Source organism: Lineus longissimus, chromosome 5, assembly GCF_910592395.1.
Source record: "Lineus longissimus chromosome 5, tnLinLong1.2, whole genome shotgun sequence".
NCBI lineage: Eukaryota > Metazoa > Nemertea > Pilidiophora > Heteronemertea > Lineidae > Lineus > Lineus longissimus.
In genome coordinates this window covers 20,274,321-20,289,763 of record NC_088312.1, presented here as the reverse complement: position 1 = coordinate 20,289,763, position 15,443 = coordinate 20,274,321, and the positions used below count along the sequence as shown (strand labels likewise).

The 15,443-nt window shown below is 41.6% G+C and overlaps 2 protein-coding genes across 5 annotated transcripts in view; both read left to right on the top strand.

The window, feature by feature from the left end:
* The window catches only part of LOC135488175 (zinc finger-containing ubiquitin peptidase 1-like), a 34,906-nt gene extending 26,231 nt beyond the window's left edge, over positions 1–8,675 (top strand). For all 3 annotated transcript variants that reach the window (XM_064772660.1, XM_064772659.1, XM_064772658.1), the window contains 6 exons: positions 3,832–4,000; positions 4,376–4,573; positions 4,991–5,159; positions 5,478–5,605; positions 6,025–6,242; positions 6,560–8,675. In XM_064772660.1, the coding sequence (XP_064628730.1) occupies positions 3,832–4,000; positions 4,376–4,573; positions 4,991–5,159; positions 5,478–5,605; positions 6,025–6,242; positions 6,560–6,595 (918 nt within the window). In that variant the 3' untranslated portion in view covers positions 6,596–8,675. The remainder of the gene's footprint in view (positions 1–3,831; positions 4,001–4,375; positions 4,574–4,990; positions 5,160–5,477; positions 5,606–6,024; positions 6,243–6,559) is intronic.
* Positions 8,676–8,839: 164 nt separating this feature from the next.
* On the top strand, positions 8,840–14,547 carry LOC135488174 (uncharacterized). Of its 2 annotated transcripts, none has more exons than XM_064772656.1 (8): positions 8,840–9,071; positions 10,505–10,779; positions 10,971–11,145; positions 11,437–11,625; positions 11,946–12,190; positions 12,625–12,852; positions 13,175–13,364; positions 13,826–14,547. In XM_064772656.1, the coding sequence occupies exons 2-8, from the start codon at positions 10,557–10,559 to the stop codon at positions 13,983–13,985; spliced, it is 1,410 nt and encodes a 469-aa protein (XP_064628726.1). In that variant the 5' UTR covers positions 8,840–9,071; positions 10,505–10,556; the 3' UTR covers positions 13,986–14,547. The 2 variants fall into 2 exon arrangements, with proteins under 2 accessions (XP_064628726.1, XP_064628727.1); XM_064772657.1 differs by having other exon boundaries at positions 9,052–9,071; positions 10,538–10,779.
* Positions 14,548–15,443: the final 896 nt, after the last annotated feature.

Here is a 15,443-nt window from a genome sequence, read left to right as displayed (position 1 = left end):
GGACCTACATTGACCATGGCTGAAGATTGTCGCCAGTATCGATCAGATGTGGGTAGTTTTATGGTTGCAAGGATCACATGAAGTTGACCAGCATTGTCAGTAACGCAGTTACAGAAAGATGGAATGCCTGTTTGCAGATTTCGATGACAGCGCACAAGATCCATCTCGTAGCTAAATCAAGTTAAAGGAATCGATCAGGATCTAAATTGACCAAGCTGGAGGGAACATGACCAGTATCGATCAGATGTAACTGTTGGTGGTATCATGATGGAGATGGCCAATGTGAATAAAGCAGTATAACCAGATGGATCATGTCCAAGTTTCAGGCTTAAGTACTTAATTGCTGGTAATTTATCAATCTGATACGAAAATATTGATCATCGAATTAAACGAGTGACGTTATTGGTTCGTCCATCTTGCTGTGATTTGAGCTGTCAGAGCCCTGCTATTAATCCTCACAGACGAGGTGATTGATCCCAGAATGGATGTACCCATTTCACTCGGCCCTCAGCAAAGGAAAGGCATCATGATTTCATGGGTATGGTGTCAATGTGTGATGGAGATCCAAATGTGACCCGTCTCGGCAAAACGAGGTGCATGTCGCTCAGAAGATGAGCTTAAATGCCACCAGTAGATAATGGAAGAAACTTAATTGCTCAGACAACAGTGAAATAAACAACCAGTTCGTCTCTACCTGCTTTTGCTGTGACGGGTCACAAATGCAAGAGGGCTTGGCCTCAGGTGAGGAAATAATTACCAGCATCATCAGGCAGCCCCTCAGATGCAACCCACCAGCGAGGCGACACCCCAGGTAGACTGCACCCCAGCACATAGTTCTACTGTTTGACTTCTATCACACTGGGTCACAGACAGCCCGGGAGCCCCAGGAGTCAATAGGCGAAGATCAGCCAGATTATCATCAGTACCATGATGAATGATGAAAACGTTTGCATACCAAATGAGAGCAGTGGAGAATCTGAATTGTATTTGTGTGCTGGAGCTCAAAATGATCATTCAGTAATGGACATTTTGGGAAAGAATGATATTCTTTATTATCTGTTCTACTGCTGTATGCTTTGAAAAGCCAAGTTTATATTTAGGTTATCTATTACTCCAAAGAAGCTGCTCTGTTTCAAGTCTTAAACTTTACTTTTAATACCCGTGGGTTTAAGGTGAAACGACATTGTGAAGTGACTCAATTTTGCCAATCTGAGAAACACAGGAACTCCTCCAAATCCACAAAATGGCATAAGAATTACTAGGAGGACATAGTAAATGGTGAGTAGGCGAAATGGTGAGTAGGCGAAATGGTGTGTAGGCGAAATGGTGAATAGGCGAAGTGGGTGTAGGCGAAATGGTGAGTAGGCGAAATGGGTGTAGGCGAAATGGGGGTAGGCGAAATGGGGGTAGGCGAAATGGGTAATAGGCGAAATGGGTGTAGGCGAAATGGGTGTAGGCGAAATGGGGATACACCTATTTTTGGTGTTTGATAGAGTTCTGGTGTTCTTTCAATAGGCCAAATGGAGTCACTATACTTGTAGTTTTACCTTAAACTAAAATGTATTGAGTTTTTCTCCATTTAGCGTGTTTGGTAATATGGCTACAAACCCAATCGGCTATTATTGCATCGATTTGCTGTCTAGACACTGGTAATGGATTAGATCGTATAGTGAGTCAGTCGGAAATACAACAATGGGGAGATCAGGGAGTTGCGAATGAATTGACTTGGTCATTGAAGGGTTGATCGCCTAATGCACCAGATAAGAGCATACATATAGTGACTATCATCGTCACACACAAGGCTATAAAGTCCTTTGACATGCTCTGAAAGGCACTGCGTATTATTACAGTGGGCATTTGGGCATTGGGGTAAGATGATCATTTCAGAAGGGCAGTCCCAGCATCAGGTTTAAAAAGGCTGTGTCACGATTCGAAATAAGCTCTTTCAGCTGAATGCAGACTTAGCACTTGTCCCTCCCTACTCCAGCTAAAGTAATGATGCATATCCCGAATCCTAGCCGCGATGGTCCATCCAGCATCCCGAGACGGCCCATTCCCCCAATATATTGATTTAAGCCGTGGCAGAAACATTGTGACACAACTTACAATGATCAGAGTCTCTGCTGTTGGGAGTTGTCGATAGTCTCTGCTGTTGGGAGTTGTCGATAGTTGCTGCTGTTGGGAGTTGTTGACAGTCTCTGCTGTTGGGAGTTGTTGACAGTCTCTGCTGTTGGGAGTTGTCGATAGTTGCTGCTGTTGGGAGTTGTTGACAGTCTCTGCTGTTGGGAGTTGTTGACAGTCTCTGCTGTTGGGAGTTGTCGATAGTTGCTGCTGTTGGGAGTTGTTGACAGTCTCTGCTGTTGGGAGTTGTCGATAGTTGCTGCTGTTGGGAGTTGTTGACAGTCTCTGCTGTTGGGAGTTGTTGACAGTCTCTGCTGTTGGGAGTTGTTGACAGTCTCTGCTGTTGGGAGTTGTCGATAGTTGCTGCTGTTGGGAGTTGTTGACAGTCTCTGCTGTTGGGAGTTGTCGATAGTTGCTGCTGTTGGGAGTTGTTGACAGTCTCTGCTGTTGGGAGTTGTTGACAGTTTCTGCTGTTGGGAGTTGTCGATAGTTGCTGCTGTTGGGAGTTGTTGACAGTCTCTGCTGTTGGGAGTTGTCGATAGTTGCTGCTGTTGGGAGTTGTTGACAGTCTCTGCTGTTGGGAGTTGTCGATAGTCTCTGCTGTTGGGAGTTGTCGACAGTCTCTGCTGTTGGGAGATATCAATAGAGTCTCTGCTATTGCCATTCATCGCAATGTCGTGCGGGGAGAGAAGTGACTATAACATAAGCCTACGACCACCAGCTCAGGTTCTAAATAGCTTTTTCAATTCCAGAGTAGATTTTCAGTTTATTCAATCACACACATAGGCAGAAAGTCTCCCTATTTTGTTGAAAATGCATTCACCAGTATCTCACAAATAATCTTGAAAATGGCGTTGGGCGCACTTGTATTGAGTTCATGTAGAAAAATATAGGATATCACTATATAATCTGATCATGTTCACTCCTGGGCAAGACGGAATAACTCCGTATTTCTGAATTCAATAATCTCTATTTTTGTCGAGTTATTGGAAGAAAACGTGTATTGGATTTCTCGTTTTGGCTGACAGATTTTTTTCTGAAGAAGGAGGATTTGGGTTGATATCATATTGGTAACTCAATGACAGGTAGTTTGGACATGTGATAAAAGAGAGGAATCGAATTCATTTGGCTGTTGGCTGCTGACTGAAGGGATGGAAATGGCATTCAAACACAAAAATGGGACGCCTTCTTTATACAGCAATGTAAAAATAGAATAAAACACTTCATTTTGTGACAAAAACGGACTGTGGGCATCAATGCCTCAGCAATGACTGATTTTTGGCTCTTACCTGAAAAAAGCCTGTTACTTCTTTACTCATCTGAAAAAAGCCACTAGCAATGCAGCAAAGTGTGTGAACACTTGGGTGTTTACAGATCACCTGAAAAAATCTGCTAGCAATGTCGCCCAATGATGTATTGCCATGCCGCCTGCCTGACAGGTGATATCTGTTGATCTCTGATATGACACCATCTCTGCTTTATACATCCAGCATTTTATTGCAATTTTGATCTGAGCTATGACATTTCTTGTTTTTGTCAGTGGTGATGGTTTAACCCTTGGCGGCTGGAGGGTTGTCTAGTTCCGCCTTACAGGTGGGCAACAATCACATCGAATTACGAACTCTAAACTTAAAAAGATGACTTTTTAGAAATTCAAGTTTTAACAGTCATGACAATTGAGTTACAATTTACTTTTATCTGTAATTTCAGGCCATGTATGGCATGGACAACAAGACTGACTTCATCAAGCAGAGCGAGAAAGGCATGGAGCGGGCCGTCTACAATGGTCAGATGTCTATCGGTGACTTCTACTCGAGGAAGGGAGATCTACAGCAGGCTAACGCTATCGGTGTTGACGATGGACACTCTTGTACTAAAGGTGAGCATCGAAATGGATGAATAGTTGGTACTGTCTTCCAAAAACGGACACTAGCTTATAGAATGGTCACTTTGATTGTCCTCTTGTGAACTGGTGGCATTGTGACCTTGTTCCTGCTTTATAGTCCCAGTCAAAAGGGCACATATGCCATGTGTACTATGCACAAGGGGAAAGGTTCACTGGGTAAACCTATCAGAATGCCAACAAGCCACAAAAAGGTTCATTGTTTGTGTGGCACGTCACAAGGTCTTTAGCCAACAGAGAAGACGGAAAAACTGCCCAGGCAAACAGCCTCTGGGTGCACAGCCTGAAGCACCGATCGCCAAAAAGTGTTCTGTACAAAATATTCTGTATAACGCACTTTTTGCTTTTCAGGCATCATTCCAAAACTTCAAGAGTTCTATAACAACAACGTCAACAACAACCCGATAGTTAACTGGTGGATGTGCTCCGAAGTTGACCACTATGCATCGACTTACGGTGACAAGGGATGGGGTTGTGGCTACAGGAATCTACAGATGTTGCTGTCATGTTTGGCGACGAATACAACTTATAAACAAGTGCTCTTCAATGGTAAGTGTGTCAAGGAAGATTTCCATGTCTTGTTGGGCTGCCTCTGTTTACAGTGCAACTTTAAGGGGTCTTACAAGGATATGCTAGTAAAGCGTTATTGGGAGTCATCACTAAACGCCTCAAAATCACTACTCATAAACGGAATTGTTAGTCCTTGTTGTGTTCCGTATGGTGGAGATGTAAAGTGGTACATCTCATCGTTGATACATTTCACCTTTATGAGAAATAAATGTCGTCGAGACATAATGTATTGACCAAATGTGAGATGTCCACCAGGTGGTCCCACCCACATTATGCTGACGGTTACAGAACATTAACCTCCCGCGGCAACGTGGGCGAAGTCTGGATGATGTGCTGTAAACCGTGAAATGTTGGCCAGGTGAAAATATTTGCTCATTTCCACCTAATCTCTTTCAGGCCGGCCGATGATCCCCTCCATTCCAAAGATCCAGCGTCTGATTGAGGCAGCATGGGAGAAAAGCTTTGACCTTCAGGGCTGTGAGCAGCTTGGCGGCAAGGTCGTTAACACAAATAAATGGATTGGGGCAACGGAGGTGGTGGCAACTCTCTCATCACTTAGGATTCAGTAAGTCTTGTTCTTATCACTGAACCAGGCAGAGCTTGGTCCGTTGATAACATTTGTATGTTGTTCTTTCCTGATCTGTGCTGTAAAGTTGAAAGCATACTTCCAAATTGAATGATTGGAGACCAATAGCTGCCTCACTAACTTTAATAATATTTACATAGGGAACGTTTAGAAACTGTCAGTTCAGTATCAAAGGATTGAGGCAGTTACACATCACCTTGACAGCAAGAAGATTTTAGGGATGTGTCCTCCGAACACCTCATTGACCTTGGAATGATTTTGGAACTTGTGTGTGGCAGTTTATCTCCTCGTTTACAGATGCGCCCTTGTGGACTTCCATGCCCCATCAGGGACTGACGGCACCCATCCCCGCATGTTCGAGTGGGTCCATGACTACTTCAAGAAGAAGGACGATTTCAAGGCCCCACTCTACCTTCAGCATCATGGTAAGGAAATATGCTTGAGTTTTATCCTAAATCAACCACTGCTGCTATCTTGCAACATGTCCATCCAAGTTTCACTGGGACGTGGTCATCATTGCCCACTATGCCCAGGACTTTGAGCCAAATGAGAGTCTATTGCAAGCTACTCATGTTTCTTGCTTGCCCTGGCCCAGGCTAAGATACGTGGAATCTGAGTTTACTGATGCATTCAAAGGACATGACAATAGAAGTGAAGTGATTTCCCAAAGGTCACAGGAACTGTCATCATGTTGGGTATAGAGCCTGTGAGTCTGATTCGTTTGAATCTTTGACCACGCGGCCTCTCCATCAACTCAACTGTTTCATTGATTATCTTCGAATGTGTCAGCAGACGTGATTACCCTCCTTTGCACTAATCCAGCCAATCATGTCTTCTCCCATAGGTCACAGCCGTACGATCATTGGCTGTGAGGACTTGAAGGATGGGTCAGTGCGGCTTCTCATCTACGATCCAATCTATACTCGCAAACAAATGCAACTATTTAAAGGGACCATTAACACGAATCTAATGCGGACTATCCGTCGGACGGTGAATAGTATGAAGGCGAAGCAGTACCAAATCGTGGCCGTGACCGGGGTTCTCAGTGACCACGAATACGAGGTAGGTGGTGACACAATTTACTCATAATCTCATGAGATTTTGATTAATGACTTTTGCTAACTATAAAAGCAATGACTTGAAGAAAAACAAAAGGAACTTTTGTGTATGTTTTATTTCCTTTGGCATACAGTCACTGTACTCCATTACTCCATCCAGGAAGGTAATTTCAACTGGTTTGTTAAAAGTAGTGAAGGACAACTTCGTCTTTCATATGCCTTATGTCATTGCTCTGCCCTGTGAAATAAGGGGACGACTGTTAGTTGCACTAAAAGATTCTTCATACTTCAATATTACAATCTAAACTAATTTCTTTTCAGGAGAGTAAAATATTAAAGTCAGAACGGATACCTTGATTGAGATGACAGATTTAGAGTTTGTTTAATGATACGGAAAATATGCATTTAGGACAATGTCTTGACAAACTAAGGTTATAATGTGGAACGCTTCCTGGCTGTGTACCTTGGCTTGGCATGTAGGAGTCCCATTTGCCATCCCGGTGGGTGAGGTAACGGCAAAAGATTGAGTGGATAGATTGTAAAGGAAAGAGACGTGGTATCCAGAGATAATATCCAGAGATAATATCCAGAGATAATATCCAGAGGGATATGAGTGCTGTGAATAAGAGATGGACGTTCCCTTTTGTGGAAAACAATTTTGTGATAACTTGGAAAAAAATATTGTGAGTTTGCTGTTTGTAGAAAAGGTTGATTTTAGGTTGGTTGACATGTACTTAAAAAAGTTTAGCTGCCCTGTGTCAGGGTTGAAAAGTGTTTGTTTTATTGTTAAAATCTGTTAATGTTCTGTACATCATTGTTCAGATACATTTGTCCTAATATGGGCCAATCCTGTGATTCACTGCCATCTATGTTTAATCGATTCAACTAACTACCTGTTTGCATTTATATGAGGCAAGACCACCATTGATTTTTTAAGCCTCTTAGCAGTTAAATTGTCAATGTTTGACCGCGACGCATCAAATACTGCGTGGGGTTGTGAATCTGAAATTTTGATATGATATTCCGGACAGTCGGGCAAGTTAAGGGTGAAAAGTAAACTGGTGATTGACCACGGAAATTTTTTGATAATCGACAAATTGGAGAGACATTGATATTTCCACTCTTTTCAGCCAACTGGCAGAAAAATCTCAAAACTATTACCAAATTAGCAAAATTCAAAATTAATTTTTTCATCAAATAATTTCTTTATATCTGTAGACTTGCCACACCAAATATTTTTTCAATACCTCTCCAAATATGTACTTGAGAGTTAAAAACACATACTCGCGTATAATTGATAGGTCTCGACCCTCCAACCTGGTTCACCACGAGGTTTGTGATTCAAATTGATATACATGTTAATACAGGCCTCAATGTACTCGCTGAAATCCTTTGCGGATGGTAAAATTAAGGGTCAAAAGGGGCTGAAAGATTCGGTGAATCTATTGTGGCTGTAACATTAATCACCACTGTTAACTGGGTCCACCACTCTAAAAGTGCAATATACCTCTCATCATTGAAATCGCAGCTGTTATCAAAACCTAATATTACTTTATTAAAAAATATCAACTCTCATGAATATCTTGTGGTGTTCATTACTTTTTCAGCTGTTCAGACAGAACAGACAGAACAGTTCGATGAAATTTTGCTGATGTAATTACTCAAGGCCACAATTTCATTGATTACTGCAGATGTGCCAGTAGTGATAAGGTACGCACATACAATATCGCGTAGGAACAAAAATGATACTGAATTTTGCGCTTCTAAAAGCTTACTGATTATTGAAAGATGGTTTCACTTGAGGGTTTGTCATTGGATTGTTAGTGTGATGGCTAATTCTGAATTGTTAAACTATTATCCGAGACTAAACTCAAAAAAGCGTTGCGTGCATATCAGTCATCGATGCCCATGTAATGAATTTCAGCATTTTAAAACTTCTCCACCAATTCCTTACTCCAGTTTCGTATTCATTATGATACACCCTGTATAATTGTATTGTAAATACATGTAAATGTACAGCACCGTATATTACACCATGTTTCAAAACGATTACAATTATTTGTGATTTTTGACCTTTCTACTTCAATTCTATCGATGATGGGCTCGTAGGAGATACGACCATCTTGTTCGTTCCTGAATTCTATGGTGGAGATTCTCTATCGAAGAATCTATGATGGGTCATCATAGAATCTATGGCGGGCCGTCATAGAATCTATGGTGGGCCGTCATAGAATCTATGATGCCCCATCACAGAATCTATGACGGGCCATCACAGAATCTATGACGGGCCGTCACAGAATCTATGACGGGCCGTCTTAGAATCTATGGCGGGCCGTCACAGAATCTATGGCGGGCCGTCACAGAATCTATGGTGGGCCGTCATAGAATCTATGATGCCCCATCACAGAATCTATGACGGGCCATCACAGAATCTATGACGGGCCGTCACAGAATCTATGACGGGCCGTCACAGAATCTATGGCGGGCCGTCACAGAATCTATGGCGGGCCGTCACAGAATCTATGATGCCCTCTTAATCTGTGAAGATTAATCTCCATGATAGTTTCTATGATGGCAACAATTAAACAATTAAACAATTAAACTACCCTAATTTATCACTATGTCTAATGAAAGTTATTCAGGTTCTATTATAACACCTGTATCATTCCATTAATCTGTCTCATTTAATGCCTGGTTGAGTCGTGGGTCTGGGAGGTTGTCACATCGACCCTGGATATTCCACTGCCATGCGTAGGCCCTGTAGGTTTAAACTCGAAACAGATGAGCTTGTATAACACTGAGGGAATGCACTAACGGTAGTTAGTGTTAGAAGGTAGGAACATATTTATATGATATCCCATATTTTTCAGTTCTCAGTTTAACAGAAAGTAGAACAGATGGTTGATGTTTTGGGGGTCCCATTCATTTGGATTTAGTGATTTTTGAATGGGATGCCCATGCTTACTATTGAACGGGGATCTCACCTGAAAGTCCCTGTCTATCCAACTGTGATCCTGATATAAAGGTGACTAGGCCCTCATGACTGAGTCGCTGTTTCTCAGGGTCTCAAGAGGCCATAGGGTAGACCAGATGTTAGCACTGTGTACAAATACCGGGGCTATACTTTAGGGAAGTACATTGTAAGGTCCATTTAATTTATGTTACACAAGGTACAGTACAACCTCTCAATTGCGGACACCCATGGGACTGGGTGTTGGTGTCCGTAATGTAGAGGGGTCCTTAATAGAGAGGTAATGCCATTATTTTCCAAAAAGGATATTCATGTGTATGAACACAGGTGTCGTGTGGCCTACATATTCCATATTCCATTCAATTGTAAATATTAACTACTTTAAATAATTTAATACCATGTTTATGCAATCTTGAAATTACTTTATTGACATTTCTAGTGGAGGTAATATTAATTTGCCAACATTGATATATGCAGGTGGTGTTCGCACGCTACATACTACATAGACAGCGTACATCCTTATAGTTGTATTAAGCATTTGATTGAGCTACCACACATCAAGCTTTATTCTTTATAATTAGAGCACAAGCACAACTCAATGGACTGCAATTAATGTTACAATATACAGTAGCTTGGCAATGTGATGCAGAGTAAAGATAATTAAACAATACATTCGGTTTTAATTAGGAGAGCAACGGACATTAAATTCACTCCACCATGTAATTAACAGAACTTATTGTGGAATGTGCCTTCTCCACCCTATAGTATACAACAAAGAATTGGGCCATTGGGTGATATGAATAAAGACTAGCAAATTCTTTTATCTAAATCTCCATGTACATTTACACTAGGCCTTCCTGTACAAAACCGGAGTAAAAGCATTTGCTAGTCTTTATTCATATCACCCAATTCATATCATCCTCTTGTCTGCCTTGCGGCATCCTCTTGCAAACAGGGCCTACAACATGACTCCTCATTACGCATGAGGGAGTATTGAAATGGCCTGATATTGTTGGGATGGTATAGCGGGCTTTTGTACACAGTGGTAATTGAATTGTAAATGTACATGTTTTACATTTCTATTTCTGTGTGTATTATGCGATGATCTCTTCTAATTCTGTACAAACCTTTTTGGACAGTTCATGTCACCAACAGTTGTCTTACACATTATTGTCATTCAAATTACCTACAAATAAAAATCAAGCATAAAAATTCATTTTAAACAAATATTCATTGTTTCTTCATGAGATTAAGCAAAGCAACATCGGGACGAATTGTAACTTTATATTCTACAGATTATTTGAAACTATGTCATCACGATATGACAGGTTATGACAGGTTGATGAAATGGAAAAGTTCACTTTGGTAAATGGGTCAACAGATCTTAAGAATGTCAGCAAAGACTCGGTGTCTGATTCTGCCTCTAGCGGGAACGATGACGAGAATTGTAGATCACCGTCCACCATGAAGTCGACACAGGGTGTGAAGTTATGGCTTGCTGTGATGCTCATAATTGGAGAGATGGCGGGAACTGGTGTGCTGTCACTGCCAAGGGCTGTGGTTAATTGTGGTAAGAAAACTTCCCACTTTCAATTTGTTACCGTCGGACAATGTCCACCTGGAATATGAGAGAGTAAGTCTCCTCAGCCGAATGCACCTGTTGATGTTGTGTCCTGGCGATTGTCCAAGTCCTTCATTTAAGAAGTTACAGTATCTAAAATGTTGCAATAACATTGACAATGCACTGCAATTTCTTTTTAGGAGGACCACTGGGCATAGTTCTCCTGCTGTTCCTAGGAGGCGTTGCAGCCTACACCGGGATTACGCTTGGATGGTGCTGGCAGATTCTGGAGGAGAGGTTTGAGGAGTACCGCACGCATCATGTTCAAGATCCGTACAACGCCATTGGTTATAGGGCAGCGGGAAACGCTGGGAGGTACGGTATTGTTGCCAACTCATTTGTAATTGCATGCGAGTTAACCCCTGTCTGAACTCCTCTGGTCGAAATGGGTACACGATTAATCCCAATTTCATAGAAAGGCACAATCATTGGCCTATAGTTTTATTGTAAATCAGGAAATGTTCTTGTTTTAATACTTTGCCGAGAAAAAGAATACCTAGTTGAAATTACTGTGTTGTCAAAACACTCGGATTATAGATAAAGCTAGAAATATACACCTCTTTTTGACAAGATGTCATTATCAATGCTTGCATCCTTTTACTTCAGGTACATAGTATCTGTCTGTAATGGCGTCGCAAACTTTAGCGCTGGTATCGTGCTGCTCTTGCTCTCATCGGAGATGGTGCATGGCCTTCTGGTTGATCTCCTGCCCGACATGTCCATGTGCCTGTGGATGGTCGTGATCGCCATCCTGTTGATACCGATGTCGTGGATAGGGACGCCTAAGGATATGTGGTAAGAAATGAATATCACTCCCCCAAAATATCAACCAAAAACCTTAATTTGTTAGAACATGGGGCAGTTGTTAAGATTGTGAATCGCAGCGGTACTGTATTTTTGCAGCAAAGTGCCTATGCAAGAACCTATTATGTCTAGTACTAGTTCTTGTATGATAGTAATATCAAGAAGATGATATTAAGAAACGTGTTACAGATATTTGAATTAAGATGTTGTTGAATTTTGATGTTAAAGCAATTTCACAGTCATTAATAGTATTGACCAATGCTATAATTTTCCCTATTTCATGTTGGAAACTTTTTACTATCTTGTTCCAGGTTTATTGCAGTTGGTGCTACCCTTTCAACAGCCCTTGCCTGTGTACTTGTTTTATCAAACATTCTGCTGTTGATTCCAAAAACATCAAGAATCGTCAAACGCAGTGATGTGGAGCTCAAGCCGTTTCTGTCTGCGTTTGGAATCATTACATTCGCATTTTGTGGTCACATGGTGTTTCCAACTATCCAACATGACATGGTCGATGGGAAAAAATTCTCTTGGGCAATAATACTCGGATTCAGTGGTACGTCGTCTGGAAGAATTGAAAGACTTTGTGTTTTAACCAGCTTGAAGAGTAAACAAATCAAGGAACAGACCCTTTGCAATGACGTCACGATGTCGGCCATGTTGGGGGCCAGATATAACGTGATGTCGTCGGCTTTCTTCTTTTCAGGACTTCGCGTCAGGACTTGCGCAAAGCGTCACAACATAGCGTCGCGCTTGTGACCGCACTGTTTGCGGCCATCTTGGGGGGCATTGTGACGCATATTGCAAAGCGTCTAAATGAACTAAAATATCAAAATATCTTATTTTTCACTCTTCAAGCCAATCAATTGCTTTGTATCTCACTGATTTTTGAGCTTATGATAGCAGAGGATACACTCAAGAAACCTAGTTGTAAGTTTTCTCCTTCTTACTGTTGGTACTTTGTTAATGATGCCCTCTCTTCCCGTACAGGCATGCTAACCATGTTTGTACCAGTGGCACTAGCCGCTTATACTGTACTTGGAGATGCGGTCAGCGACAATGTGCTGACGGTAGTCCAAAGATTGGATCACGATGGATCCGAGGCTGGAATAACCACTGCTGTTCAGGTACTCCTCACCTGTCATCTCGTTCTTGGATTCCATATCATCTTGAACCCGCTGCATCAGGAACTCGAGAAACTCTTCAAGGTTAAGAATGGTTAGTATTTAGTCAACCAACCTAGCAGGAACTGAAAATGACATGTATTAAGAATCAAAGTGTTTCAATACTATGAGCTGAGATTTCTTAACAGACTTGTCCAATATCACACATCCTGCTGTCTTACAAAACTACTTTTTTAAAATTATGAACACTGCAGATGAAACTTTTTATAAACTTGAAACCATCAACTGTAGTATAAAAAGTTTCAAATGATTGCCTGGCGAGTCTACACATGGCTGGTGCTTGCAAGAAAGCGCTAGCATACTAAGAAGTGGGCAAAACATTTCTTGTTCTAAAACTTTTAATTCCTATATTTCAGAGTTTTGTTTTCGCCGAGTGTTAGTCAGAAGTTGCCTGGTTGTGCTGGTACTGTTTCTCTGCGAGACAATCCCAAAGTTTGGCCCGATCATGTCCTTTATTGGTGGCTCTTTCATCAACATGATTGTCTTCCTGCTCCCGCCAGTTTTCTATGAACTTCTGTGCAGAGGTGATGAACGATTCCCTAAAATGTGAGTCATCGTGATGTTTTGACTGGTCGCCTTCTCGGCTGTGCACACAGAGGTCAGGGAAACCATCTGATGTAGGCTTTCTGCGATAGCCACGGCATCAATACTTGCGGATCGAATCGCAAGGAAATATTCCCTGTCTAGGCAAGAACCCGCCAGGATGTTGAGAGCACCGCAGCAGAACAAATTTCCTAAAATATGCAATTAGGACTCGGTTCCTGTGTCTCTCTATACATAATAAATTGCGTCGTCAGATACTTTAATCAAAGTTCTTACAGGAGGTGAGTACCGCCATCACCAATTAATGGTTACAGTGGTAACGTTAACCATTACGTTCTGACAGCAAATACAATATTAGTCTACCGGCAATTGAAACAGTTTACAGTATGCTAATCCCAGATGGCGGTGAAAGCATGTACGGATAAGTTCTCCTCTTGATTTAACCATTTCTGTGTCTTTTCCAGCGCTGTTCCACTTCACATCCGTGTCATCCATGTGGAGATTCTACTGATTGGTGTCCTCGCAGGCGGAGCATCCTGTTACTCCGCCGTCAATGAGATATTCGCGCCGGGGAGTTTCGTTATGCCTTGCTACATCAACGTGACCATCGGACAAATCAAATGAACATTCACAGCAGCTGAATGGTTCAGCAGCAATGTTGATATTTGTTGTTGTGGAATCCAGATATTTTTGGAGCATCCATCTACTTAGCGGTCAATGAGATGTTGGCAACGGGGACTTTCTTATTCCAACGCAACCATACAGAAAATAAAATCAATTAACCCTTTAAGGACTAAGGACTAATCTTGCACTGCTACGAGGAACCCATTTCCGTTGTTACGGCCTGATCTCGCATTCGTGCAAGCAATAGAGTTCACGTTAGAACTTTGTTCCAGCTGCAGCAAATGGCCTAGTCCGTGTTTTAGAAACTCACGGAGGGGTTTCCCCAGATTCTACGCTGTACATTTTCGATTCAGCACAACTTGGTCGACCGGTGGGATCATCAAATAGGCCTACCTTTAGTCCCTAAAGGGTTAAACTTCGTGATTGTGACATTTAGAACAAGATTTGCATTGGAAACTTGCTTGAATATGTGTAAGTGGTGTAAATATCACTATTTGATATCGCCGCAATTGAGAATTTTCAAAACGATATATTCCATGAGAGTTTGAGTCTTTCTGCTGATGATTCCTTGTTTATTTTTGAATAAAGATTAAGAAAAAGATAATTTACATCTCTACTTGTTCTATTCAGCAGCTTTTTGAATGTATTCCAGTATTGCTATTTAACACTGGAACTATGTTCGTATGTATGTATGTAACTGGACAAGGTGAACTACATGTAGTGTAAGAGTGTACTTCGTACATACAGAAGAACAAAATCAGGACCCTTGGCAATGGGCAGAGCTGCAGTCTCGATGTGCTCTTGATGACAGTCACAATATGCATTGGCCACTTAGGTCCAAATGTTTGGTCCAAAGTGGGTTACCTGCTCCACAAGGACAACATCACAACCCTTACAGAGCTGCTGTTTCAATGAGCACTTGATGACAGTCATCTGTCCTGTCAACATGATGAGGGAGATGAGACAGTCACAGCCAGCTCGATTATGTCCTGCTGGCAGCCCCACTGTCCATTCAACATAGTGAGAGATAAACTTGACTTGACTTGACTTGACTTGACTTGATGTTTTAGAGTTGGGGCCTTTCTAGGCCATACCCTCTCGAAGATACATTTATTATTGCTGTTTGCGCAAGACGTGGGTGGGGTTCATTGGTGGCTCTTTAAAAAGTTATGTACAATTATTTATAGTATTTAGTTCCTAGAACTCGTGTTGCAATAGGGCCTTTCCTCCCTCGAAGTGTTTATCGTGTTGATCCGATGTATTCAATATTGTATCATCCTGTAGTAGCATCCTATTTCTCACTGTCAGCTATTATAGTATTGATAAAAGTTTGCTTGTTTTTGTTTTTTATTTTTCCCGTTGTTTTTTTTAAAGGAAACATATTTACAGACGACAGTCAATTCTTTATAGAGATATCACCCTAAAATGTATATAACATCGGGTGGTTGGCCCAGTGAC